This window comes from Miniopterus schreibersii, assembly GCF_964146895.1.
Source record: "Miniopterus schreibersii genome assembly, chromosome: 15".
Taxonomy (NCBI): domain Eukaryota; kingdom Metazoa; phylum Chordata; class Mammalia; order Chiroptera; family Miniopteridae; genus Miniopterus; species Miniopterus schreibersii.
The window spans coordinates 49,722,318-49,744,107 of NC_138115.1; the positions used below are offsets into that span (position 1 = coordinate 49,722,318).

Here is a 21,790-nt window from a genome sequence, read left to right on the forward strand (position 1 = left end):
GTAGTGCTTACGTGCCATTCTTCCAAGTGCCTTATCTATGTTATTATTTTTTTTCTTTAAAGGTTGAAATGTTGAGGGTGACTTTTATTATGTTTGGGGCCATCCTAATTGGGAAACAGCCAAAGGAAAAGCACAAGTTAGCCAAATCCCTCTCCCCAGCAAGCCCTGGAGTAGCAGGGGGGGGGAAGGAGGGGCCTGGCATTGGGAATTGGGAGGCCTGAGTCTTACCTGAGTCTGCTTTGGGTCAGAGGTCAACCCGTTCATTCATTCAGTCTCTACTGAGAGCTGACTGATTTGCTGGATCCAAACCTCCAAGGCCAATACTTCCTTGGAAAATGCTGGAATACCCTCCTCACGCCCGTGCCCACTTCGCTCAGCTAACACCCCCCCTCCCCAGGAAAGCTCTGAGCTCAGACACCCTGACGGGCACATTCCCGTTATTACCCATCCACTCTCCAGGCACCACAGGATTACTTCCTTCTGTGATTACTTAATCGGGTGAGTTCACCCAAATGCCTATAAACTCAAAAGGGTGGGGACCCTGCCTTTCCTTTTCTCTGCTCTAGTACCACCCAGTGCCTGCCTGACTCGGGGGACCCCTCAGTACATGCAGATTGAATACATACTGCAAAGAAAAAGTGTGAATGTTTTGAGAGTGTTTAAGAAGGGAGCCTGCTCTGGCCTGGTATGTCAGGATGCCTGAGGAAGAACCCGGGTTAAATCCTTAGGTTGGGGAGGCTCTGAGGCTAGGCGTCTCCTGTGTGTGGATGAGAGAAGTGGGAGAAGAGGAGCCTGGGGAGGGCCTAGACTCCGCAGGGCCTTGTAGACCACATTCTGGAACTTGAACTCTATATCTCTCAAGGGCAATGGGAAACCCCATTGAAAGGCTTACATTTACATATTAAAAAGATAACCCTGACTCCGCAGTGGAGAGTTGAGGAGAGAGCAGCCATGGTAGAGCTGGGGGACCAGTTTGGAGGGCATCACAAGGTCCTACTGAGATGGTGGACTTGAACTAGGGAGGCTGTGATGCAGCGGAGAAAAGTAGGCCTCACTTGCCACCTGGGAGCGGTGAGAGAGGTGCATTAAACTGTGTTGCTCAGTGAGGTACCCCAGCAGCCTAAGCCTTCAGCAGCTTTAATCTCCTTTGGAAAGTACCCCAGCTCAGTGAGGTATCCTCGCTCCTCCCTGCCACTCCTTGGCGACCAGGAAAACTTGGCTTTTAAATCCTCATTACGTATTGCAGTGCCCTGTATATTTTGTTTGGAGAAGGGATTCCCCTTTGTTAAAAGCAAAAAATAATAATTTTTAAATTTCCATTAATTTAGATTTATTTTCTACAGAAAAAGAAACATTCCTGATTTAATGCTTTGCAGGTGCCCATTCTCCTTCCAGAGCGAAGCCGGCAGGCTTAAGACTAAAAGCTTTGGCTCCGAACACCAGTTCCTTACACCCCCTCCCACCCAGAAGCCCCAGCTATTTACCCCTCTCTGTTGTCATGGTTCCCAGGGTCTGTGGTGCCCACCCCCACCCAGTCTACTATTTCAAATACTTTTCTCCATTAAACCTCTGAAAAAAAATTTCCCTCTCCTTTTTTTGGCTAGTTTGATACTGGACTCAACCTCCCTGTTTTTGCATGCATGCATTCATTCAACAAATGTTTATTCATTGTTCACTAGGGTAAACCTAGTGCTTGAAATAAAATCCCACCATTCCTACCCTGGGGGGGGTCACCTCTGCCAAATACTCTCGCAGAGCATTCCTTATAATAATGATAATTGCTATGGTTTGTGCGGGGTTGGTGGGGCCTGGAGGAGGAGCACGAGATGGAGATGGGAAGGCTGGAGGGGAGGGAGAGGGAACACTTTCCAAAGGAGATTAAAGCTGCTGAAGCTTGAAGGCTTAGGCTGCTGGAAAAGGGGAACGGGTGGGGTGAGGCGGGGTGCTTTGTAAGGAGAGGAAAGAACCCAAGGAAGCCGGGTATCCAGAACAGCACTTTCTGGGAACTACTGAGTCAGAACGGGCACCTGGGAGTGGTTGTGAGGGACCCAAGTGGGAGGAAGGGGACAGTTTTTGAAGGACTTAGAACTCCCTGAAGGGTTTGGCCTCAGCCTGGAGATAGTGGAGGGTGTGGAGAGTGGGAGATAACAAGATCAGAGCTGCCTAAGGGTGAATAGTAGGGGAGTGGGGAAGGCTGAGGAGGGAGAGGGCCATCCAAACAGTCCTGGGTGAGACAGCCAGAGCCAAGGGTGTGTGTGTGTGTGTGTGTGTGTGTGTGTGTGTGTGTGTGTGTGTGTGAAGCAATAGGAGGAAGGGAGGGCCTGGGAGTCCAGGGAGGCAGAGCTCACCTGATTTCAGTAGCTGAGGGCTGAGGTGTGGGGGAGGAAGAGGGAGCAATCTCGAATGATTCCTAGGTAATGACTTAAGCACCTGGGTGGATGGCACCATTATTTCAACAATAGGCCACACAGTCCTTGGAGGAATTTGATGAACTCAGTTTTGTGCTTGTGTACTGTCTGGGGTTGGCACTCAGGAGAAAGGTTTGGGATTTATTAGCTTGAGGATGGTAATGTCCACTGAGGGTGTGCAAAGAGTGTTTTTGTTTTAGGAGACTGGATCTGGGGAGCACCAGCATTGAAGCCTGGATGTAGCAAAGGAGCCCATGAAGGTGGTACTGGGGAAGGAACCAGAAGGGAGGGAGTGGCCAGTCTGTGGTTCAGAGGTGCACTGAAGGTGGCCAAATGGAGGTTATGTTGAGTGTGCGGGGAGGTGGGAATTGAAGTAGCCACAGGAGCACTCTGGGAAGGCAAGAGATGGCACTGAAGGTATAGTACAGTTCATAAGTGCACCAAAAAGCACTTCAACAGATGTTCCTTTTAGCCCCAAGCAGACATCAATCCAAATGCCAGTTGTCCGTAGAATAGGTAACTAGATGTTCTTTTATACAGCAATGAAAAGAAAGAACACTCTGGATGACGCTCACAATTGATGTTAAGCAAGCCAGACACAGAAGAGGACATGCTATTTCATTCCACTGATATCAAGTTAAAAAAAATAAAAAGTCCTGCTTTTTAAAAAATATGTCTTTATTGATTTCAGAGAGAGGAAGGGAGAGGGAGAGAGAGAAACATCAATCATGAGTCATTGATCGGCGGCCTCCGCCCCCCCCCCCCCCCCCCCCCGGGGGATGGAGCCTGCAACCTGGGCGTGTGCCCTGACGGGGAATCGAACCGTGATCTCCTGGATCCTCAGTCGACACTCAGCCGCTGAGCTTTGCGGGCCGGGCTGAATGGTACACTTCAATGAAGTGCTTGTTATTAATAATAAAACAACCTTCCCTTGACCCCACTCTATTCTCCAGCCATATTCCTTCCCTTCACAGTAAAACTCTGAAAAAGTTGTCTCTAATTTCTCTCCCCCCATTTTCTCTTGAACCCAACCCAATCAGACATCCCACCTCCCTACTCCACAGAAAGGGCCTTTGGCAAGCTCTCCAGGGGCCCTGATCATGCTGAATCCAGTGACCAAATCACACTCCCTGTCTTGCTCTGCCCAGCAGCCATCTGTTATGGCTCTGGATACAGTAGCTCACTTCCTTTTAGAAACACTTGCTTCGCTTGGGTTTCAGGATACCACTCTCCAGGCTTTCCCCTTCTCCAGCTGCTCCTATAGCGAGGCCATGAGGGAGGAGCCATTTGTCCCCTCGAGGGTGGGGACCAGGCATATAGAGAAGGAGCAGCGTTGGGCCCCCGGGGTAAGCTCTTCTGGGCATCAGACTGTTCCCAGTAGCAGCTCAGAGCCTGGCTGAGGGATAGGGGAAAGTTTGCAGTGATGGTCACCCTGAAGTCAGAGGCTTGAGAAGGGCCTCTGAGAAGCCATGCTTCCCCACACACTCCTCCTAGGAAGCCGGACTGGACTTAAGCCTTGGGGTGCTGAGCAGGTCCCTAGAGTCCCTTTTCTCTTCTGAAAGGGTTGAGGACTTTTCTGCCACTCTTCCCCCAGGAGGCCGCCAGAGGGCGCTCGATCCCCAGCCGAATATGCTGGAAAGACCTGAGGAATGTTGGGAGAAGAGCGGTACCGGGCTTGGGAGCGCAGGACAGGGATGTGAAGTACAGCGTAGGGGAAATATGCTGCCTTTATATTTTTTATATTCGATAATATTGTAATAACTGCGTATGGTGTCAGATGGGGTACTATCATTGTCAGGGCGATCACGTCATAAGTTATATAAATATCTCATCACTATGTTCTACACTTGAAATGAATATAATGTTGTATGTCAACTGTAACTGAAAAATTACAAAATTATATTAAAAAAGGAAAAACAGAATGTACCCCAGTTGTTGGGGATCTGTCTCCAGAGCCTTTTGCAGGGTGGGACGTGCTCAGGGCCAGGACCCCCAAACCTGTGCTGTTCATCTCTGCTGGCTCTTTCTCTTATGTGTCAGCTTCTTGACCACTCTTGGCCTCAGTTTTACCCCTCAAGGGAATGGGAGGAGTGATTGCTGAGCAGTCTACCCAAGAGAGAACAAAGCAACTAGTGTAAATGCCTTTCAGAAGCTTGAGATGAAGTATACTGGAGAAATGTGAGGGGTGGCGGATCCTTGCTGCCCCTCACCCCGGCCCTGTGATCCTGTAACACTGTTGAATGGGAGCACTGCCCTCGTGTACACTCCTGTGCTGCGCGCCCAGCGCTGGGTGAGGTGATTCTGCCAGAGGTGATTCCCCAGCAGGTGGAGGTGATGAGGCCTGAGTTAGGTCAGAGGCAGAGGGCAGGGAACGGAGGCCACTGGGGCGGTAGGGAAACTGTGGGTGGCTGGTGGGGCACAGCACCCAAGTGCAAGCTGTAAGGAGGGCTCAGCTGCTGTCCAGGACCTCTGACTTCAGAGGGAGGACCCCAAGAAACCTCACTGAATGTACTGGGAAGAGAGGAAGCACTTTGTGTTGGAGACCAGCAAGGTGGACCTGTGGTATCATTGCCCTATCCCAGTCTTTCTCAATCCCTGGGCCTCTGGGAGGTAAAATTGTTCCTGGGGTTCCTTCCCATCCTGGTTGGGTTATAGCCTCTTGTACCAGCTGGTTGACAAATGCCCACATTCGGCAAGATGCTGGAGTGGGGAGGGGGGTTTCAGGACTTAACCCTATTCAGCCCTGAGCAATGCCCGCCCTGGAGGGAGTTGGGGCTGGACCCATTCCAATCCTTTGAGCCTAAAATCCAGACTCCAAGGCATGCCCAGGTTGGTGGGGCTGGACCCGGAGATGCACAGTGGGACGTGGTAAAGGCTCTGAAAAGGCAGAAGGTTGGGGTCCAACCCTGGCACTGAGAGGGTCTGTGGAGGGAGGTGGGGGGTTAAGTGCAGAACAGGATGGGGAAGAGCCCTGGCTCAACCAGCCTGGGAGTGAAATAGAGGGGGATTGGGAAAGGTGGGAGCCCCAGCTTGCAGGGGAGGTGATGACAACACTCTTGCACCAGCCTCTGCAGGGCCCTCTGCTCCCAGCTCTTGGGCTGCTCTGTGCTCTTTGCTGGGTTAGAATGGTCCAGCCTAAGTATCTCAAGGTTTGGCTACTGTAGCCTCCAAGATCCTGCCCAGTGTGAGCTGGCTCCTCTTTCCCTCTCCCCTTTGCCTCCTCTCTCTCCCCTCTCCCTCCAAGCAAAACCCCAGGAGGCCAATCCAGATGGGCCACTCTGGCAGCTGGCTCCCTCCTCTCCCTGTCGGTCATGCCTGCAGCAGTTTGAGTTGGGTTCACACTCACGGGCACTGAGAGGGCCTGGCAGGGCAGAATTTTTCAGAGGAAATCCCAGCTAGTGAGCTGCCTGATGCCAGAGTCTAAGGTCCTGGCCAGCCCTTGGGGGCAGCTTGCCGCCTGTTGATCATAACGGCTGCTGTTTATGGAACATCAGTTATGGGCCAGCCATGTCCCAAGTTCCTTACCTTCTTTACTCTTTTATCAGATCTCATCCTTTACCACCACCTGAGAGGCCGGGCATTCCAAGGCCAATTTTACAGAGAGGGAAATGGAGGCACAGAGAGGGTAGGTAGCTACTTGCCCAATAGTACACGGCAGATAAGTGACAGAGCTAAGACCTGAACTTGGACACTCTGACTCCACTGCCCATGCCCTTGGCCACTCTATGGCCTGGCCCTCATCAAACCAGCTTCCCCAGAACCTGTCCCTTCTGTCCCCACTTCCAGGGACAGAAGACCCACTTTCTATTTATTTATTTATTTATTTATTTATTTATTTATTTATTTATTTATTTATTTAAGAGAGAGGAAGGAAGAGAGAAAGAAACATCAATTTGTTGTTCTACTTATTTATGCATTCATTGGTTGCTTCTTGTGTTTGCCCTGACTGGGAATTGAACCCGAAACCTTAGCATATTAGGGTGAGGCTCTAACCAACTGAGCAACCCAGCCCAGGCTCTGCTACATTCCTTATAACTTCTTGTGAGGTAGGGGAAGCATTGGTCATGCATGAACTGGAGTGGCATTGCCACCATAGCTTCACGGTCACCTCAGGCTGCGTATCTGCACGACCAGCCGTATGAGGTTCCAATGACAGGCCCACCTTCAACCCGAGTGATGTGACCTTACCCTTGTCATCCTACCCTGGCAGTGACAAAAAGGATGGATGGAGGGTAGGGGCCTGGGGCATAGAGGGGCGTAGGAAAGCATGGTCTGGGGTGGAGGCAGAGAGCAGAGAGGGTTATCATCCCGGCCCTGGCCTCCTCCAGGGGTTCTGCAACAGAGGGGCACAGGGGAAGGCGGGCACCGACCAGGTTCTGAGCTGGGATTTTATTGGGTTGGGTCAGAGCAATCCACAGTCAATGGTTCAGGAAGGCCTGAGATGGAGGACGGCAGGAGGGGAGTGGTTAGCAGAGCTAGCTCCAGGTGCTTGGAGCCATCTCAGAAAGCCTTGAACGGCTTGGCCGGCGTGGCTCAGTGGTTGAGTGTCGACCTAGGATCCAGGAGATCGCAGTTCAATTCCCGGTCAGGGCACATGCCCAGGTTGCGGGCTCGATCCCCAGTCGGGGTGTGCAGGAGGCAGCCGATCAATGACTCTCTCATCATTGATGTTTCTCTCTCTCTCTGCCTCTCCCTCCCTCTCTCTGAAATCAATAAAGACTTTAAAAAAAAGAAAGAAAGCCTTGGACACATGCATCATTCAGAGTGACTTCTTTAGCTGCATCATATGAAATTCATCTTCTGGAAGAATTTTCATAGGCTTCATTGGCTCACACAGGCTGGGGGAAGGGGAGTCAGAGAGGGTTGGATTAGCCAGGGCTAGGGCCTTGGGGCTGGGAGAGTAGGATGGTCCTGCTTAGGGTCAAGGTCTAGTATCTCCTCTCTCCTAGGAGGAGGGCCAAGTGTGGAGAGTCCAGAGGAGACTGGCAACAAAGAGATGCCCCAGACTGGCCATAAGGCTTTGGGGACTGGTCAGCCCTGTTCTTGTCTTGCTAAGTGACCCTAAGCATATCACTTAACCTCTCTGAGCCTCTGAGAAGATGCCTCAGGGCTGGGGAGAGTGTAGAGGCCCCCAGGATGCCTGTTGAGCAAGGGACAGTCCAGCCCTTGTGCTCCCCCAGGAAGTCTGGGGGTGGGCTGTGCTCCGTGGACCAGTGCAGCCCTTGGGCTCTTCAGGCTCCGGGGCTTTGGACAGGGACCTGGAGAGGGAACAGAGAGAGGAGGCCAAAGTGGGCCTCGTTCTGGAGGGGGAGGCATCCCGGAGTGGGAGAGGGGCCGCCAGCATCTGCCTCTCAGAGCCCTCAGCTCCGCTGCCACACTGTGACTGCTGGGTCCAGCACTCCAGACCCGAGGTGAAGAGCTTTTCTGTTTCTTTTTTTTCCTTTCTGATCTGAACTCACCTAGAATCTTCCGATCACCTTGTTAGTGAGAGGAGACAGTATGAAAAAGGCAAGCTGGGGAGAGACTCCCCTCTCCCTCCCCAAGAAACGGGGCAGCCATAGCTTTTAAGGGTCTGAGTCAGCTTCCCTGCCTCACATAGGATACCCACCCGCATGTATCGGCCTTGGACAGGGCTCAATCCTGGAAGCTGGGAAGCCTGGCCCCTGTGCTGTGGCCCAGAGAGGGCAGGCAAGTCCCCTGGGTCCACAGCTCTGATTTGCATCAGAGGGCCTGCGGAAGCCACGGAGGCTCTGGCTGATTCCAAGTGAGAGGAGTGTGCAGTGTTGGCCGAGGCAGAAAGTCCCCTTTAGCCAGTTGGAAAGGGGCTCTGAATGTGCTGGATCAGACCTAGAGGGACACAGAATTGGGCAGGTCACATGCCCCAGTCTACAAACTAACACTGATACCTCCTTCTTTCCTGGTTTGGCTCCTTGGGGACCCTGAAGCCAGAAAAAAAGGTGAGGGATCCAGGAGTGATCTTAGGGGTCCGATGTCCTGGGATGACCCTCCTCTCAATCACTATAAATAGCCCCGATGTGCAAGCCTGGCTTGATCAAGAGCCCACTGGGGCAATACCAGGACTGTGAAAGCAGGTTGCACACAAGCCCGTTTCTCCTTCCTTCTCCCAAAGCTGAGTGTGCAACCAGCAGCATTCTTCCAGGCTGCCGCCTTCCGAGGTGCCCTGTCCAAGCCCCAAAGAGTCCCGCAGGTCAACAGAGGTCAACAGCTACACCAGGCCTCATGCCACACGGCCATTCACAGGAGAGCTGGGACTGCAAGTTTCCTCCTGACCTCTGAACCCCGTCCATCACTTTGCCTCTTATCTCTCCCAGCAGTGCTCTCTCCACTCCCAGCACCAGCCGCCCCAGCCTCGTGTCTCAACTAGAACACTAAACAGGGAGTCATGTGGGGTCAAATCAGAGGCTTCCTGAAGGCTGTGGGAGCAGAGAGAAGGCTGCCATATCTGGTTGGAGGTCAGGGAAAGCTTCATAGGTAGAAGGGCATGCCAAGCAGAGCAGGGAAAGAGCAGGAGGCTCAGAGGGCAGTGAGTGGTGGGGTGTATGTGGCAGCCTGGCACCTGGGGCGTGCAGGACTAAGGGTGAGGGCAAGGGGGAGAGACAAGACTCCAGGCCCTGATGCCAGTCTGGGTGGCGGGGGTGGGGGTGGGGGTGGCATTCCTGAAGGCTGGGGTTGAAATGGCCAAAGCAGCAGTTGAGAGGAGCTTCTAGACAATGGTGTGGCAAGTGGCCTGCGGTGCAGGGAGAGCCTGGAACCTGGAGAAGGTGGAGTCGGGAGGCTGTGGCTGCACTTCAGAGGAGAGAAGATGGTGGTAGGAGCCAGGGCAGGGGAGGTGGGGAAGGGCCGAGGAGAGTGTTCCCAGGAGGAAGGAGGGGCAGGCGGGGTGCTCCCCAGGCTTTCAGCTCAGGGCTTGTGCAGTGGCACCTGGAAAAACAACAGGCCAGGCGGCCTGGGGACAGCCAGGACTATTCATGGGAGTCTTGAACTCAGAGATACTGACCAGCTGATGTCCATGATAACTGATGTCCTGAGAGAGGCTGTCCCCAGGGAGATGTGAGGACTGGGAAGAGAAGCTGCCCAGGATCACACTCTTCATACAAAGGGAAAAGTTCTAGGAGGAAACTGAGGAGGAGCCCTGCCACCAGGGCACAGAAGAGTAGCCTCAGGGAAGAATGGGGTGGAGGTGGTTTCAGGCGGACAGAGGGGTCACCAGTGCCTGGGTAGATAAAGACAAGGCTTGAGAATGGCCACTGGACCCAGTGAGGGCTGGCCAGCCTGCAGTAGCCTTAAGTGTGAGAGGGAGCAAAGGAGTGGGTGAGTGCAGTTGTAGATAACCCTTCCTCAGGCTTGGCTGGGAGGGGCCAGGGCAACAGGCCACATCTGGTGGGTGCTGGGGACATTTTTATTTTATTTTACTTTATTTTAAATTTTATTATTTTATTATTTTTTTAATCTTCACCTGAGGACATGCTTAGAGAGAGGAAAGGAGAGAGAGAAACATCCATCAGTTGCCTTCCGTTTGTGCCCCAACCAGGGATTGAACCCACAACCTAGGCACGTGCCTTGACTGGGAATCGAACCGGCAACCTTTCGGTGCACAGGATGACAACACTCAACTAACTGAGCTACTCTGGCCTGGCTGGGGACATTTTTAATGTTGTTTTTTTTTAAATCCTCACCCGAGGATATTTTTTCCATTGATTTTCAGAGAGAGCGGAAGGGAGAGAGAGAAACATTGACGTGAGCGAGACACATCGATTGGTTGCCTCCCGCATGTGCCCGGCCAGGGCTGGGGATCGAGCCTGCAACCCAGGTACGTGCCCTTGGCTGGAATCGAACCCGAGAACCTTCAGTCCGTGGGCTGACGCTCTAACCACAGAGCCAAACCGGCCAGGGCTGGGGCCCTTTTTAGACTGAAAAGCAGTAGAGAAGAACCCAGGAGAGGGGACAGAGGGAACGGAGCCCCTGAGCTGACTGAGGGCTGGGCTGGAGGACGGGCTGGGGTGGTGCTGGAAGCCTCCGCGGGACTGGTGGCGGGTGAGGCTCGAGTCTAGCTGGAGGGTGGTCGCTGTTCATCTAGTCTTCGTGCCCATGGGTGCCGGGCAGCGCCTAGGCCTGAGCATTTAGTGGGACGCCGGGGGACCCACCGCGAGGAGAGGGATGTTGGCCGCCACCCTGGCTCCCTTCCTCTCCCGGGACTCAGCGCTCCTGACTGACCCTGCCCCAGCCCGCCCGCGATGCCAGGCAGATGGGGAAACCGTTTCTTCCCCTCGCGCAGGGCAGGGCTCCCCCGTCCAGCAAGCCCTGTGAGGCAACGGGGCTGAGGCAAGGCCAGCCGCGCCCTGGCGGGTGGCCAGCGATGGCGCAGGGCAGGCTTGTGCAACAGGCCCAGGCTGGGCATAAAAGAGGGGTGCGTGCTGGGGAGGCAGACTCTGGCACCATGGAGACCCAGGGGGCCAGCCTGCACGCGGGGCGCTGGGCGCTGTTGCTGCTGCTGCTGGGCCTGGCGACGCCTCTGGCCACTGCCCAGGTGCTGAGCCAGGAGGAGGCCGCGCTCCTGGCCGTGAAGGAGTTCAACCGGAACTCCTCAGAAGAGCACCTCTACCGCCTGCTGCAGCTGGACCAGCAGCCCGACGGGGTGAGCGGGGGCTCGGGGGGAGGCTCTGCCCTGCTGCGCTCGGCCACGCCGCTTGGCTTCTGCTGGGCCTCATCAGAAAGGCGACCCTCCCTTTCAGCGGGATCCTGCCTCTCCCAGGAAACCTTCCCAGAGCTGTGTCCCCTTCCCGACGGTAGCTTCCTGCCTTAGAATCGATACTGTGCAAAGAGGTGCCCCCCACATTCAGGCTTCAGGGACTTCTGGGGGTTCCAGGGGCAAGAACGGGGCCATTGGGCCTGGAGTGTGACTTCCCTGCTTTAAGTTTTCCCCGCACTCCGCTGTCTCCCACACAGGGAAGGGCTCTGCTCAGCCTGAGGTTCCAGGGGCAATGTCTTTCCTCCAGGACGCCCCTGATTCCCCTCGATCCCCCCAGAGCTTGTCTGCGGTCTGCCCCTGCTCTCCGTATGCTTGCTGTGGGCAGGAGTGGGCTCTGCCCTGCCCACCTCTGTATCCCGGCACCAAACCCAGCGCCAGGAACACAGCAGGGGCTGTGAAAGGCTGTTCTTTAGGTGGGGGGGGGGGGGGGGGAGACAGGGGAACAGATCAGAGAAAGCAAGCAGAGGCTCAGTCCTGGTCTCCCCACTTTCTCTCCTGGCCAGGACAAGAACCCAAACACCCTGAGGCCTGTGAGCTTCGTGGTGAAGGAGACTGTGTGCCCCAGAAGGACGCGGCTGCCGCCTGAGCAGTGTGACTTCAAAGAGAACGGGGTGAGGTTGGGGGCAGGGGTGCCTCCCAAGATGCTGAACAAGAGGCCTCTGGGGAACGTGTCAATATAAAGGTTATAGCACAAACTCTCCCCTGTTTAGCTGATGAAAGAGTGTGTGGGGCTAACCACCCTGGACCAGAAAAAAGGCTTTGAAGTCAACTGTGTGGAGGTGAGTGGCCCCTATGAGTTGTGGGGGCCAATGGGTGTGGTGTGTGGAACATCCTATGGACCAATTAGCCATCCCGGGCAGAGAAAGCCCCTCCTACCCTGGGCTCCTCCCTCAGCCTGAGCCCTGGCTCTCCAGGACCGGCTCTGCAGTCCCTTAGAGCTCAGTGGCTCTCAAAGTGCGGCCCACACCTGGGAACTTGTTAAATGTGCAAAATTTCAGGCCCCATTCAGACCTGCTGACTCAGACTCTGGGGTGAGGCCCAGCAGTTTGTATTTAACAAGACTTCCAGAAGATTCCAGCTGAAGTTTGAGAGCCACTGACTTAGAGTAATGAGCTTTCAGCCCATGCTCCATCTCAGCTTTGCTGGGATGGGCCGTGTGTCCTTGGGAAGCCACTAGCCATCTCTGGGCCTCAGTTTCCTCATCTGTTTATGGGTATAGGGATTCAACCACATGCTTCAAAGGTCACAGCGGGAGGGTGAACTGGGGCCCCAAGGTTCCTAGGGTGGCCCAGGAAGGGGGATGTTTCTGTGGGAGGGGTCTTGACCCTGGGTCCAGCCCCCACAAGGAGCCTGTTTTCTCCTGATGCACAGCTCAAGGATGTGAAATTGAGAGGGCTGCTGGGCGGACTCTTACGGAAAGGAGGACGGAAGATTGGTGAAGGCATTGAGGGATTTGGCAGGAGAATCAAGAATTTTTTTTCACATCTTTCGCCCAGGGAAGAGTCCTAATAGTCTGTTTTGTCTTGGCTCCGGCTTCTGGACTCTGAAAAATAAATTCTTGTGAAAGCAACTTTCTCCGGCCTCAATTTCACTTGTCTTGCCTTCTCCCAGTTACCACAAAGAAGTCTGGGAGGCCCTGTGTGTGCGCACCATGCGCACGTGTGCGGGCAAAACCCAGGGTTGGGTGGGGACAGCTGTTCCATTCAGGAGAGCATGGGGTGAGGCAGAAGGACCAAGAGGCCCAGGACAGTGTCTCCATCCTCAGGGTCAATGCCCCTGCCCTCACATACCTCCCACCCTCCTCCTCGAGTACCCAGTAGGAACTTAAGGACATCTACTCTGTGTGTAGGGCTGGGGGGGATGCTGCTGAGCTCTTCTTGCTCATATGGAGGTGACAGTGGAGGGAGGGGACAGGCATTTTGTTAAATACTCTCAGAGATGCAGTTCAGTCACATGGCTGGCTGGGTTCTGAGGTCAGCAGGGCCCATAAAGTTCTAATTCCCCTTGAAAATCTTAACTCCGTGAAAGACCCCCACACCTCTGGCTTTTCCTCTGGCACTGGGACACATCACTGTTTCTTCAGCTGGGCAGCAAATTTAAGTTTCAGGTTCGTGTTTAGGAGTCAAACGGTACAAAAAATTTTTGTATCATTAAAAACAGGAATCCTGCCCGGCCTGCATGGCTCAGTGGTTGAGCATCAACCAAGGATACAGGAGATCGAGGTTCGATCCCTGGTCAGGGCACGTGCCCAGGTTGCGGGTGCGATCCCCAGTAGGGGGTGTGCAGGAGGGAGCCGATCAATGACTCTCTCATCATTGGTATTTCTCTCTCCCTCTCCCTTCCTCTTTCTGAAATCAATAAAGATATATTAAAAAAAAAAAGTTATGGCCTCAGGTCTAGGTGCTAAATTGAGTTTTTCCCCCACAAATGCTCTCATATTGAGTCTTTTTTATCTTTATTGTTGAAAGAATTACAGATGTGCCCCCCCCCCAGGAGATGGAGGTTCTGTTGAGTCTGAAATAGAGACTGTGGCTGATTCAGATCGGCCGGCTCTGACACGCCGAGCTCCATGCAGAGGGTGTGCGCACCCAAGCACAACCAGGGGAGGGCGGCCTTGGACAACTTTATGCCCCACCTCGTAGCCTCTCGGCTGCCTCCCTACCACCCTGCTGCCCCCAGGTGAAGTCAGGGAGCTCAGTCCCTTTCTCTTGGCTCCTCCCAGGAGCATCTCTGCTGACGAATGCAGGAGGCCTTTCTGGCAATGTGCAAATTTGGACCTACAAAGGAGTTTGTCTAGAGAATGCTAGACAATGGATGATGGAATCCAGTGGGAAAATACCCAGGCTCCTGGCCCCCGTTGGGAGGCAGAGGACCACCAGCTAGATTGGGGCCAGCTGTCCACAGTGGTGCCCAGCTCCATACCCCATTCTCGAGTTGGCTCTCTCCTCCCTGTTTCACTCTTCCAGTCTCTACACTCCTGCTGAGATCCTAGTCTCTCCTGCCTCTCAGAAATTTTATGTTAGTGATTGTATTTCTTGTAAACCAATCCCTCTCTACTGATTTAAGACACAAAAAGTCACATGTTGTATGATTCCTTTTATATGCTAAATCCAGAATAGACAAATCCTTAGAAATGGAAAGCAGATTAGTGTTTAACCGGATGGAAGGAGTGAGGGAATGGAGAGATTACTTAATGGGCACACAGTGTTTTCCTAGGGTTGACGAAAAAGGTTTTTTTGTTGTTGTCCCTTGAATTTGTATTTTAAACTTTGATCTCTGATCCTTAGCCCTTAAATCATACTTTAAATCTCAACCTAGTCCTTGGCCTTGGACATTGACATGATCTTTGAATTTGGACCTTAAAACTAGACATCAGATCTCAGTGATGAACCTAGATGGTCCTGGATCTTGGTCCTGACCTTAGACATGACCTTTGCTTATAAATCTGAATTTGAATCTTAAACTCGAATATGGGTCTTGAACCTGAACTTCTAAGAGAACTTGGACTTCATACCTGGACTCTGGATCTGGACCTAATGCTTAGACTTCAGACCTGGATGTGGACATGAACTTGTCTTGAACTTTGACCTACTCCTAGACATTGAACCTGAAACTTAAGACATGAATTCGACCTGCAACTTTGTACCTGACATTAGACTTGGACATTGGACCTGGACCAGGACCTGGACCTTGCTACTGTACCTTGAACCTGGAATTTGGACTTGGACCTTCTTACTCTATTTCTTCATTTCCTTTGTTGGCTTGTGCAAATACTTGTTTTCATAAATTCTATATAAATTCAAGGCTCCTCACTATTCTCAGTGATGTAGATTGTCATAGTATGGCCCCCAATAATTCACACCTCCCAATATCCATGTCGGTATGCAGGCCTTTCCCAAAGGGACTCTGGGCTTGGCCATGTGGCTTGGTTTGGCCAATGGGATGTTAGCAAACATGACACAAGCAGAAGCTTGGTAAAGCTTGTGAATGGGGGCCTGCCCTCTTGGAACCCTGAAATAACCGTGCTATGAAGAAGCTCAAAATGAAAGACCACGTTGGACCCACCTGCTGAATGCAGCCACGAGTGAGTCCAAGTGAGACCAGCGGATTCACCCAGCCAATCAACTGACACATAAGAACAAATCATTATTCTCTTAAGCCACTAAATTTTGAGGTGATTAATCATGCAGCAATTGATAACTGACGTCCTTGGCTTACAACAAAGACGTTGTAGTGGCTTTGTGCAAATCAGAAAAAAGTGAATCATAAAAACATGCCTCTACTGGACAGACACACCTTTATTCAAATAAAAGCTGCCCCTTCCTCCAGGACGCAGCCCTGTGCCAGGTGCACAGCATGGATTGGAGCCCACGCTCAGCTCTGTCACCGGGTTCCTTTATACACAACATAAGCTGTGTGTGTGTCTGTGTGTGTGTGGACTTCCTGGGTTTCTACACAATTCTTTCTTCACTTGGCATAGGGAGAAACTTGGCTTCGGGACAGGTTTAATGACTCCAGTTAAGGATGGAGAGAAGGCACCTAGAGCAGGGCTCCCAGCCTTGAGGATTCAGTGGAATACTGACTTGTATTGAGGAAGACAGGCCAAATATTGCCTTACAGAGTCACTGCAGAGTCACTGAGGCAAGCGCCTCCTTGAAAAGGAATGAACGGTTTTCAGCAAAAAGAGGAACCATTGTTCCTCTGAACCACCCACAAACATTCCAGCAAAGAGGTAGATAGATTCTAGAGGCAGTGGTGGTGAGGAGCTAGGCTCTCAGGCAGGTGGCGGTGCCTAGCAGAGATGGCGCCATGAGCCCCAGGCCTCCCTGGCCCTAGGACAGTGCTCTGGACAGGAGGGACAAGACAAAAGGCTTGGCCACGCCACCAGTCTTCACAGATTGCCAGGCCTGCATCAGGCTGGCCCTGGGCCTCCTGTGCCGGCTGCATAGTGGATGCCTCCCTCTGGACTGTAGAGCACAGGGCCACAGCGCCACCGAGGCTCCTCTTCCTCGTACCAGCGCTGCTCACTGAAGCCAGGGAAGAAGGCTGCAATCTCCCTGCTGGCTGAAGCCACAGAGTCTGAAGGAGAAGGGACTCTATTAGGGAGTGCAGTCATAATCCGGTGCAGAAACTGGAGCCTCTACTCCCGCCCGCTCCTCAGTTCTGGGACCACATCTGCTAAGACGGCCACAGAGGACCAGAATCGCAGTAGGGAAGAAAGCTCACTGGAAGGACCTGACTCTCAACCCCACCATATGGCCTGCCCCCCAACCCCCAAACCATCCTCCCTTATTTGTGCCCGTGGACCTGGGAGGCAGACTCACCGGAGCCATGGGTGGTGTTGCGGGTGTCGGTGAGGCCGAAACTCCCTCGAATTGAATCTGGGGCCACGTGGCGTGCTCGAAACACTTTGGTGGGTCCCATCAGCGTCCTCCAGAGCTGGATGGCATCCTTGTGGGCAAGGATGTAGGCTCGGAGTGGCCCACTGTGAACAAAAGGGGCATGTGTCTGGAATCTGGCCATCATTCTAGAATAGCACACCATGAGCAGGGCGCAGGTAAAGGCGCACTGTACATCCTGAGAGTTTCCTTGCCTTTCTAGCTGAGTACCAACACTGCTACCAATGATGGAAGGCTACTGCTGATGTCCAAGAAAGCTACAGAGATCAGCAGAGTTGCTAGGCAGCACTCAATAATACTCTTCTACAGTCACTGGATCAGTACCCACCATGCGTCAGGTGGCCACCAGGTCAGTGTGGCTCAGTCAGAGCCCCAAATTCATGTTTCTTCAGACACTGGATGCTCATTACAACTTTAAAGAGTGGCAAGTAAAATTAACAGATTTATTTAGGTGGCAGGGGAGATATGTCTCAATAGATAAAGATGCTGGGCCCAAAAGTGGAAATACCTGGCCATGAACTCCACTAGCCGCTGATAGAAAAAACGCCCTGTGAAGAGAGAGAGAACCTTCATCAAGACACTGGTGCCCAAGAGGACTTTTTGTACTTCTGCCTCCTAACTTGGAGTAAAAACTGCTTTAGAACAAAGAACGGACCTTGGAGTCTGACATACCTGGGTCTGAATCCAGGCTCCGCCACTTACAACCTGTACAACCTGTAAGTAGGTGAGTCATGAGCTTCCCTAGCTCAGTTTCCTAATCTGTATACTGGGGATATAACAATACCTACCTCAGGGGGCTGCTGGGAGAATGAAATGAAATCATGAGTGTTAGGACAATGTCTGACAGAGTAAACACTCACTAAATGTTAACTACCGATATTAGAATATAAAACTAAGTTTCTGGTTGGGACTGTGAAGTAGGACCTTCCCAGAAAATAGGAAAGAGTTTTACAGTTGGTAGCAGACAGCCTGCCGTCATGTGTCCGGGTAAAATCTCTCTTGCACGCCGCTTGGGATAGAGAAGCCCCCCATTCAGGAGGCCGGGGTCCTACCTTCGTGCTCTTGGTAAAACCTCTGGCACTCTTCTTTCCTCCACACAAGTTCTCTCATTCGTACAATAAGGAACTTGTTGCTCAGAATCTGCTGATGAACAGCCTGGATAAGCAGCACCGCAAAGATAAAAATCAGTCAAAAGGGCCATTTGGGTGAACCAGGAGACTGCACCACTCAGACCATCGCCACACCTCTCGATAGTGGCCCTGCCTTGAACTTCTGCCCCTCTCTCTATGACGTCACACTCGATAAATCAAAAACATCACAACCTAGGTCCTGCTCTGGTCAGAAGCTTTTGAGTGCCTCCTGGTACTCATGGAATGAGGAGCCACCAATTTGTCGCGTTTTCAAGGCTGCACTTCCTCGCCCTGCACTTCCAATTCCCCAGTCCCTCCCACCCAGCCCTCCGGTGGCCCTCAGACCTACATTCTGCCTCAGCATCTCCCTCCTGTGGAACACTTGTCCTGCTCTGGCCACTAACCAAAGGCCACCCTTCCTTTGAGGCGGGGCCTGGTCCCCACACTCACAGGCCACCTCCCGGCTCTGGTCTTCCTTTGTACCAGTGAGCTTACTCAGCAGTGCTGCTCAGCTACTGCCTACCAAACTACTGTAAGCAGAATGCTAAAATGACCCTCACCTAGCTCTACCCAGTTTCTTTCCTTAAATCTCCAGGACTGAATATCATGCAGAATGACATTATTTTACATGACATAACAAAAGGGATTTTGCAGGTGTAATTAAGGTGACTACAAACTGACTTTGCTTTAATCAAAAGGGAGATTATCCAGACATGCCTAATGAATCACATGAGCTCTTTAAAAGCAGAGCTGTACCTGGCTGGGAGCTGAAGGAGAACTCAGAGAGGTTGAAGCATCTGATTCACTGTTGTCTTGAAGCTGGAGTGGGCCTGATGAGGAGTGGCCAGCCTCTGGAGGCTGAGAGCAGTCCCTGCCTAAAGGCAAGGACACTGGGACCTCAGTCCTATACCCACAGGAACTGAATTCTGCCAACAACCCAAATAAGTCTGGGAGTGGATTCTTCCCCAAGCCCTCGAGATAAGGGCCCAGTCAGCTATATCTTGACTTTGGCCTTGTGAGACCATAAGGAAAAAACCCAGCCGAGCCTCCTGTACTTCAAATTCTAGAATTGTGAAATAATAAATATTGTTTTAAGCTACTAAGTGTGTGGTAATTTTTATGGAGCAACAGAAAACTAATACACATATACTGTATTGAAGTTTGGTTCCTCGTGTTATTATACTGGATTCTTTCTTGTATTTTATATCTGTCTCAATTCTGCAACAGATTTTTAGTCCTCTTAGAGTCTAAGTCCATGGCTTCTAGCTTTGCCTCCATGGTATTTAGCATAGGACTCTGTCGTCAGTCTTCACAATAGGCCCTATGGCACCTAAAACAGAAGTAATGCCCAGGCATATAGTAGAGGCTTAGGATTCTTACCTCCAGAATCAGTGGGTGAGCGACTGCATCAGGCTTGATCAGGGCCAGAGTAAGCTGGAGAGCCTGAGGGCTTCGCAAGATCGAGGTCATCTCACTCCTACCATCAGAGCCGGATTAGGGACCCATCAGAGCTGCACTCCCCATCCTTCCTACTCTGGAGCCATGCAGCTCTGCAAGCTAACCAGTGCTCTCACTCCTGACACTCATAAAGCACGTGACAGTTACACAGGAAGACTGCATACATGGTTACTGTATACATGTATATATTGCTTTATATAACGGCCCATTTGTGCTCATGGGATTGAGGGAAGGGAGTGGTAGAGGGGGCACTCAGGTTGCCCTATGGAATGCATTATCTGGTTTGTGCCACTGTAAGCGTATGAGGGAGTTGTCACTCATTCAAAAGAAATTCAAGTTTAAACACTACCTCTCTCTCAATATTCCCTCCCCTTCCTAACTGTCCATTGTGTTTTACAGAGTATTTACAACTTATACTTCTCAACAGCCGGGCCACAAGAGTTGAGTAAGTGTTTCCTCTCCAAAGGTCCTCTATCTTACAGTGCTCTCCCACCAATTCCAGAATTGGACAAGAATTGGGTTGTTGGCAGGATACCAAAAAGCTTGATGGATACATACCATCTCTTATCTACTCTTACAGATAGGTCAAGATCTTCCCTGCCCGAATCAAACCCTTTAATACACTCAGCTGTCCTCAGTGGCAAGGCTTATAGATATGCAACTCCAAGTTCGGGGACTAGTTGTAACCATGTTGTATGTGAAGCAGTTGAAACAGCACCTGGCACAAAGGTGCTTGATCAGTTTTGACTAAAGGTACCTATATAGTCCTATTCATATTTGTATTTCTAGCATCTAACATGTTGTAAGAGCTCAAATAAACAATTCTGGAAATGATATGAAGAACATAAAAGTATTTTATACTCTGGACTTAAAGAATTTGAGCTCTCTTCCACGTGAGAAATTGATCATCTCTGCACAACTAAGGACTAGGTCTCAAAAAGGTTATCCCGTGGAACCCCTAAATCTGCCAATGAATAGAAAAGGCTCCCATGAACACACATGGGGCAGTCTGGCCAACACTCTCATTTCTCTTAGCCTAAAAGTAGCCTGACAATCATGTTAAGGGTGGTGTTAGTGTCTGGTTCAAATGAAGAAACCATGCCAAGGTCTTTTCTACTCGTGTCCTTTTTACAGCTTTCATCTTGATGCTCCACTGAAATCACAGAGCTAAGCCCAGTCTAACCAGTACGAGATCAGCCAAGCCACTCTCCCTCATATCCCAGGGGGTGAGTAACCCAAAGCAAGCAGAATCTTCCCCATATATCTAGGGAGACCCATCCTTGACACCTCCCCTCCCTCGCCTTCCGCATCCATGCCATCACTAAATTCTGGCAATTTTACCTAACCAGTATATCTCAGATCCATACAGTTCTCTCCCTCTCAACTACCGCCACCTGCAGCCAAGACATCATCCTCCCTCCCTAGATTCCTGCAACAGTCTCCTCAGTGGCCTCCCAGTTTCTACTCTGGCCACCCTACACAATCTATTCTCCACACAGCAGCCCGAGAACCAAAAACACAAATCTAGGTATCATTCCCCTCCTTAACCCTTTAAAGTACACCATGCTTTTATAATAAAACCCCAGGTCCTTATCGTGGCCTACTAGGCTTTGCAAGATCTGACCCCCGCGTACCCCTCTAGGCTCGCCTGGAACCCCACACTCCTGAACTTCCTCTGTTCCAGCCTCAGGGGCCTTTACAGCTTCGGGGCTTTCTGGCCGACAGCCTTTGCGGGAGAGGTTCCCGCAGCCAGGAGGCGCCCCTCCGGTCTCCTCCTAGTCCCCTACAGCTCTCGGCGCGCTGCTCTAATACTTTCTGGGGCTCCTCGCACTTTTTCTTCAGTTCGGTCTTCCCTACTGGAAAGTCAGCTCCGTGAGAGCAGGGGGCCGTCCTCCCCACCATATCCCCGGTACCTAGGCGGCGCGCCCAGCGGGTAGCTCGCTCTCAGCAGTATCTCTGAGCGAATTAACCAGGGAACCTGACGCAGCCGTTTCAAGGCCCGGCTGCTGGGGGACCCGGGGGAGGACGCGCTTCCTTTCCTGACGACAGGTCTAGAGAAACTGGCTCAACTTAGACATCAGAGAACTACAAACCTTAGAAAACGCCTGCACACCCGCCCCCACCCCCGAGGCACCTATTCCCCCGCTCCCGGGGGGCGGCACCCGAGCCCCTCTACCCGCAGGCCCGCAACCCCGCCACCCCGCCTCCCCAACGCCGGAGGCCGCGCCCTCAGGCCCCCCAGGCTCAAAATCTCAGCTCCCTACACCCCCATCTCCTCCTCCCCCCATCCCCTCGGTTTCTCCAGCCCCTTGTACCCGGGACTAAGTCCACCCCAGATTCCGGGCTACTGGGAGCCCGAGTCCCCCTGGAGTCCAGGTCCGGATTCGCCTAACCCTCCCTCCGTGTCGCGCGGCCACCAGGCGCCGTGCTAGCCAGCCCGTGCGGCCCAAGCGGGGTCCTTCAGGCGCTCGGCGGGCAGCCCCGCTGGGGCCCTTGCAGGGAGGCAGGCGGCCGAACCGGAAGCGGAGAGACGGGGGGGCCGGAACCTTCGGTGGCGACCGCGCTGTGGGATCCCCTAGCGCTCGAGGCCGGCACAGCTTGCAGCGGAGGGTCGCCTGCCGGTGG

At 52.5% G+C, this 21,790-nt stretch overlaps 2 protein-coding genes across 7 annotated transcripts; one reads left to right on the plus strand and one right to left on the minus strand.

The window, feature by feature from the left end:
• The first annotated feature begins 10,769 nt into the window (after positions 1–10,769).
• Positions 10,770–12,746, plus strand: CAMP (cathelicidin antimicrobial peptide). The gene is made up of 4 exons (XM_081159490.1): positions 10,770–11,064; positions 11,682–11,789; positions 11,889–11,957; positions 12,550–12,746. The coding sequence occupies exons 1-4, from the start codon at positions 10,786–10,788 to the stop codon at positions 12,685–12,687; spliced, it is 594 nt and encodes a 197-aa protein (XP_081015616.1). The 5' UTR covers positions 10,770–10,785; the 3' UTR covers positions 12,688–12,746.
• A 2,712-nt stretch (positions 12,747–15,458) lies between these two features.
• Positions 15,459–21,612, minus strand: NME6 (NME/NM23 nucleoside diphosphate kinase 6). 6 transcript variants are annotated; one of them, XM_081160820.1, is made up of 7 exons: positions 21,481–21,612; positions 19,088–19,184; positions 17,630–17,732; positions 17,250–17,291; positions 17,086–17,125; positions 16,503–16,663; positions 15,459–16,257 (listed from the first exon to the last, which is right to left on the minus strand). In XM_081160820.1, the coding sequence occupies exons 2-7, from the start codon at positions 19,175–19,177 to the stop codon at positions 16,091–16,093; spliced, it is 603 nt and encodes a 200-aa protein (XP_081016946.1). In that variant the 5' UTR covers positions 19,178–19,184; positions 21,481–21,612; the 3' UTR covers positions 15,459–16,090. The 6 variants fall into 6 exon arrangements, with proteins under 6 accessions (XP_081016946.1, XP_081016948.1, XP_081016947.1 ...); XM_081160822.1 differs by lacking the exon at positions 17,250–17,291 and adding an exon at positions 18,464–18,582 and having other exon boundaries at positions 21,481–21,587; XM_081160821.1 differs by lacking the exon at positions 17,250–17,291.
• Between the last annotated feature and the right edge of the window lie 178 nt (positions 21,613–21,790).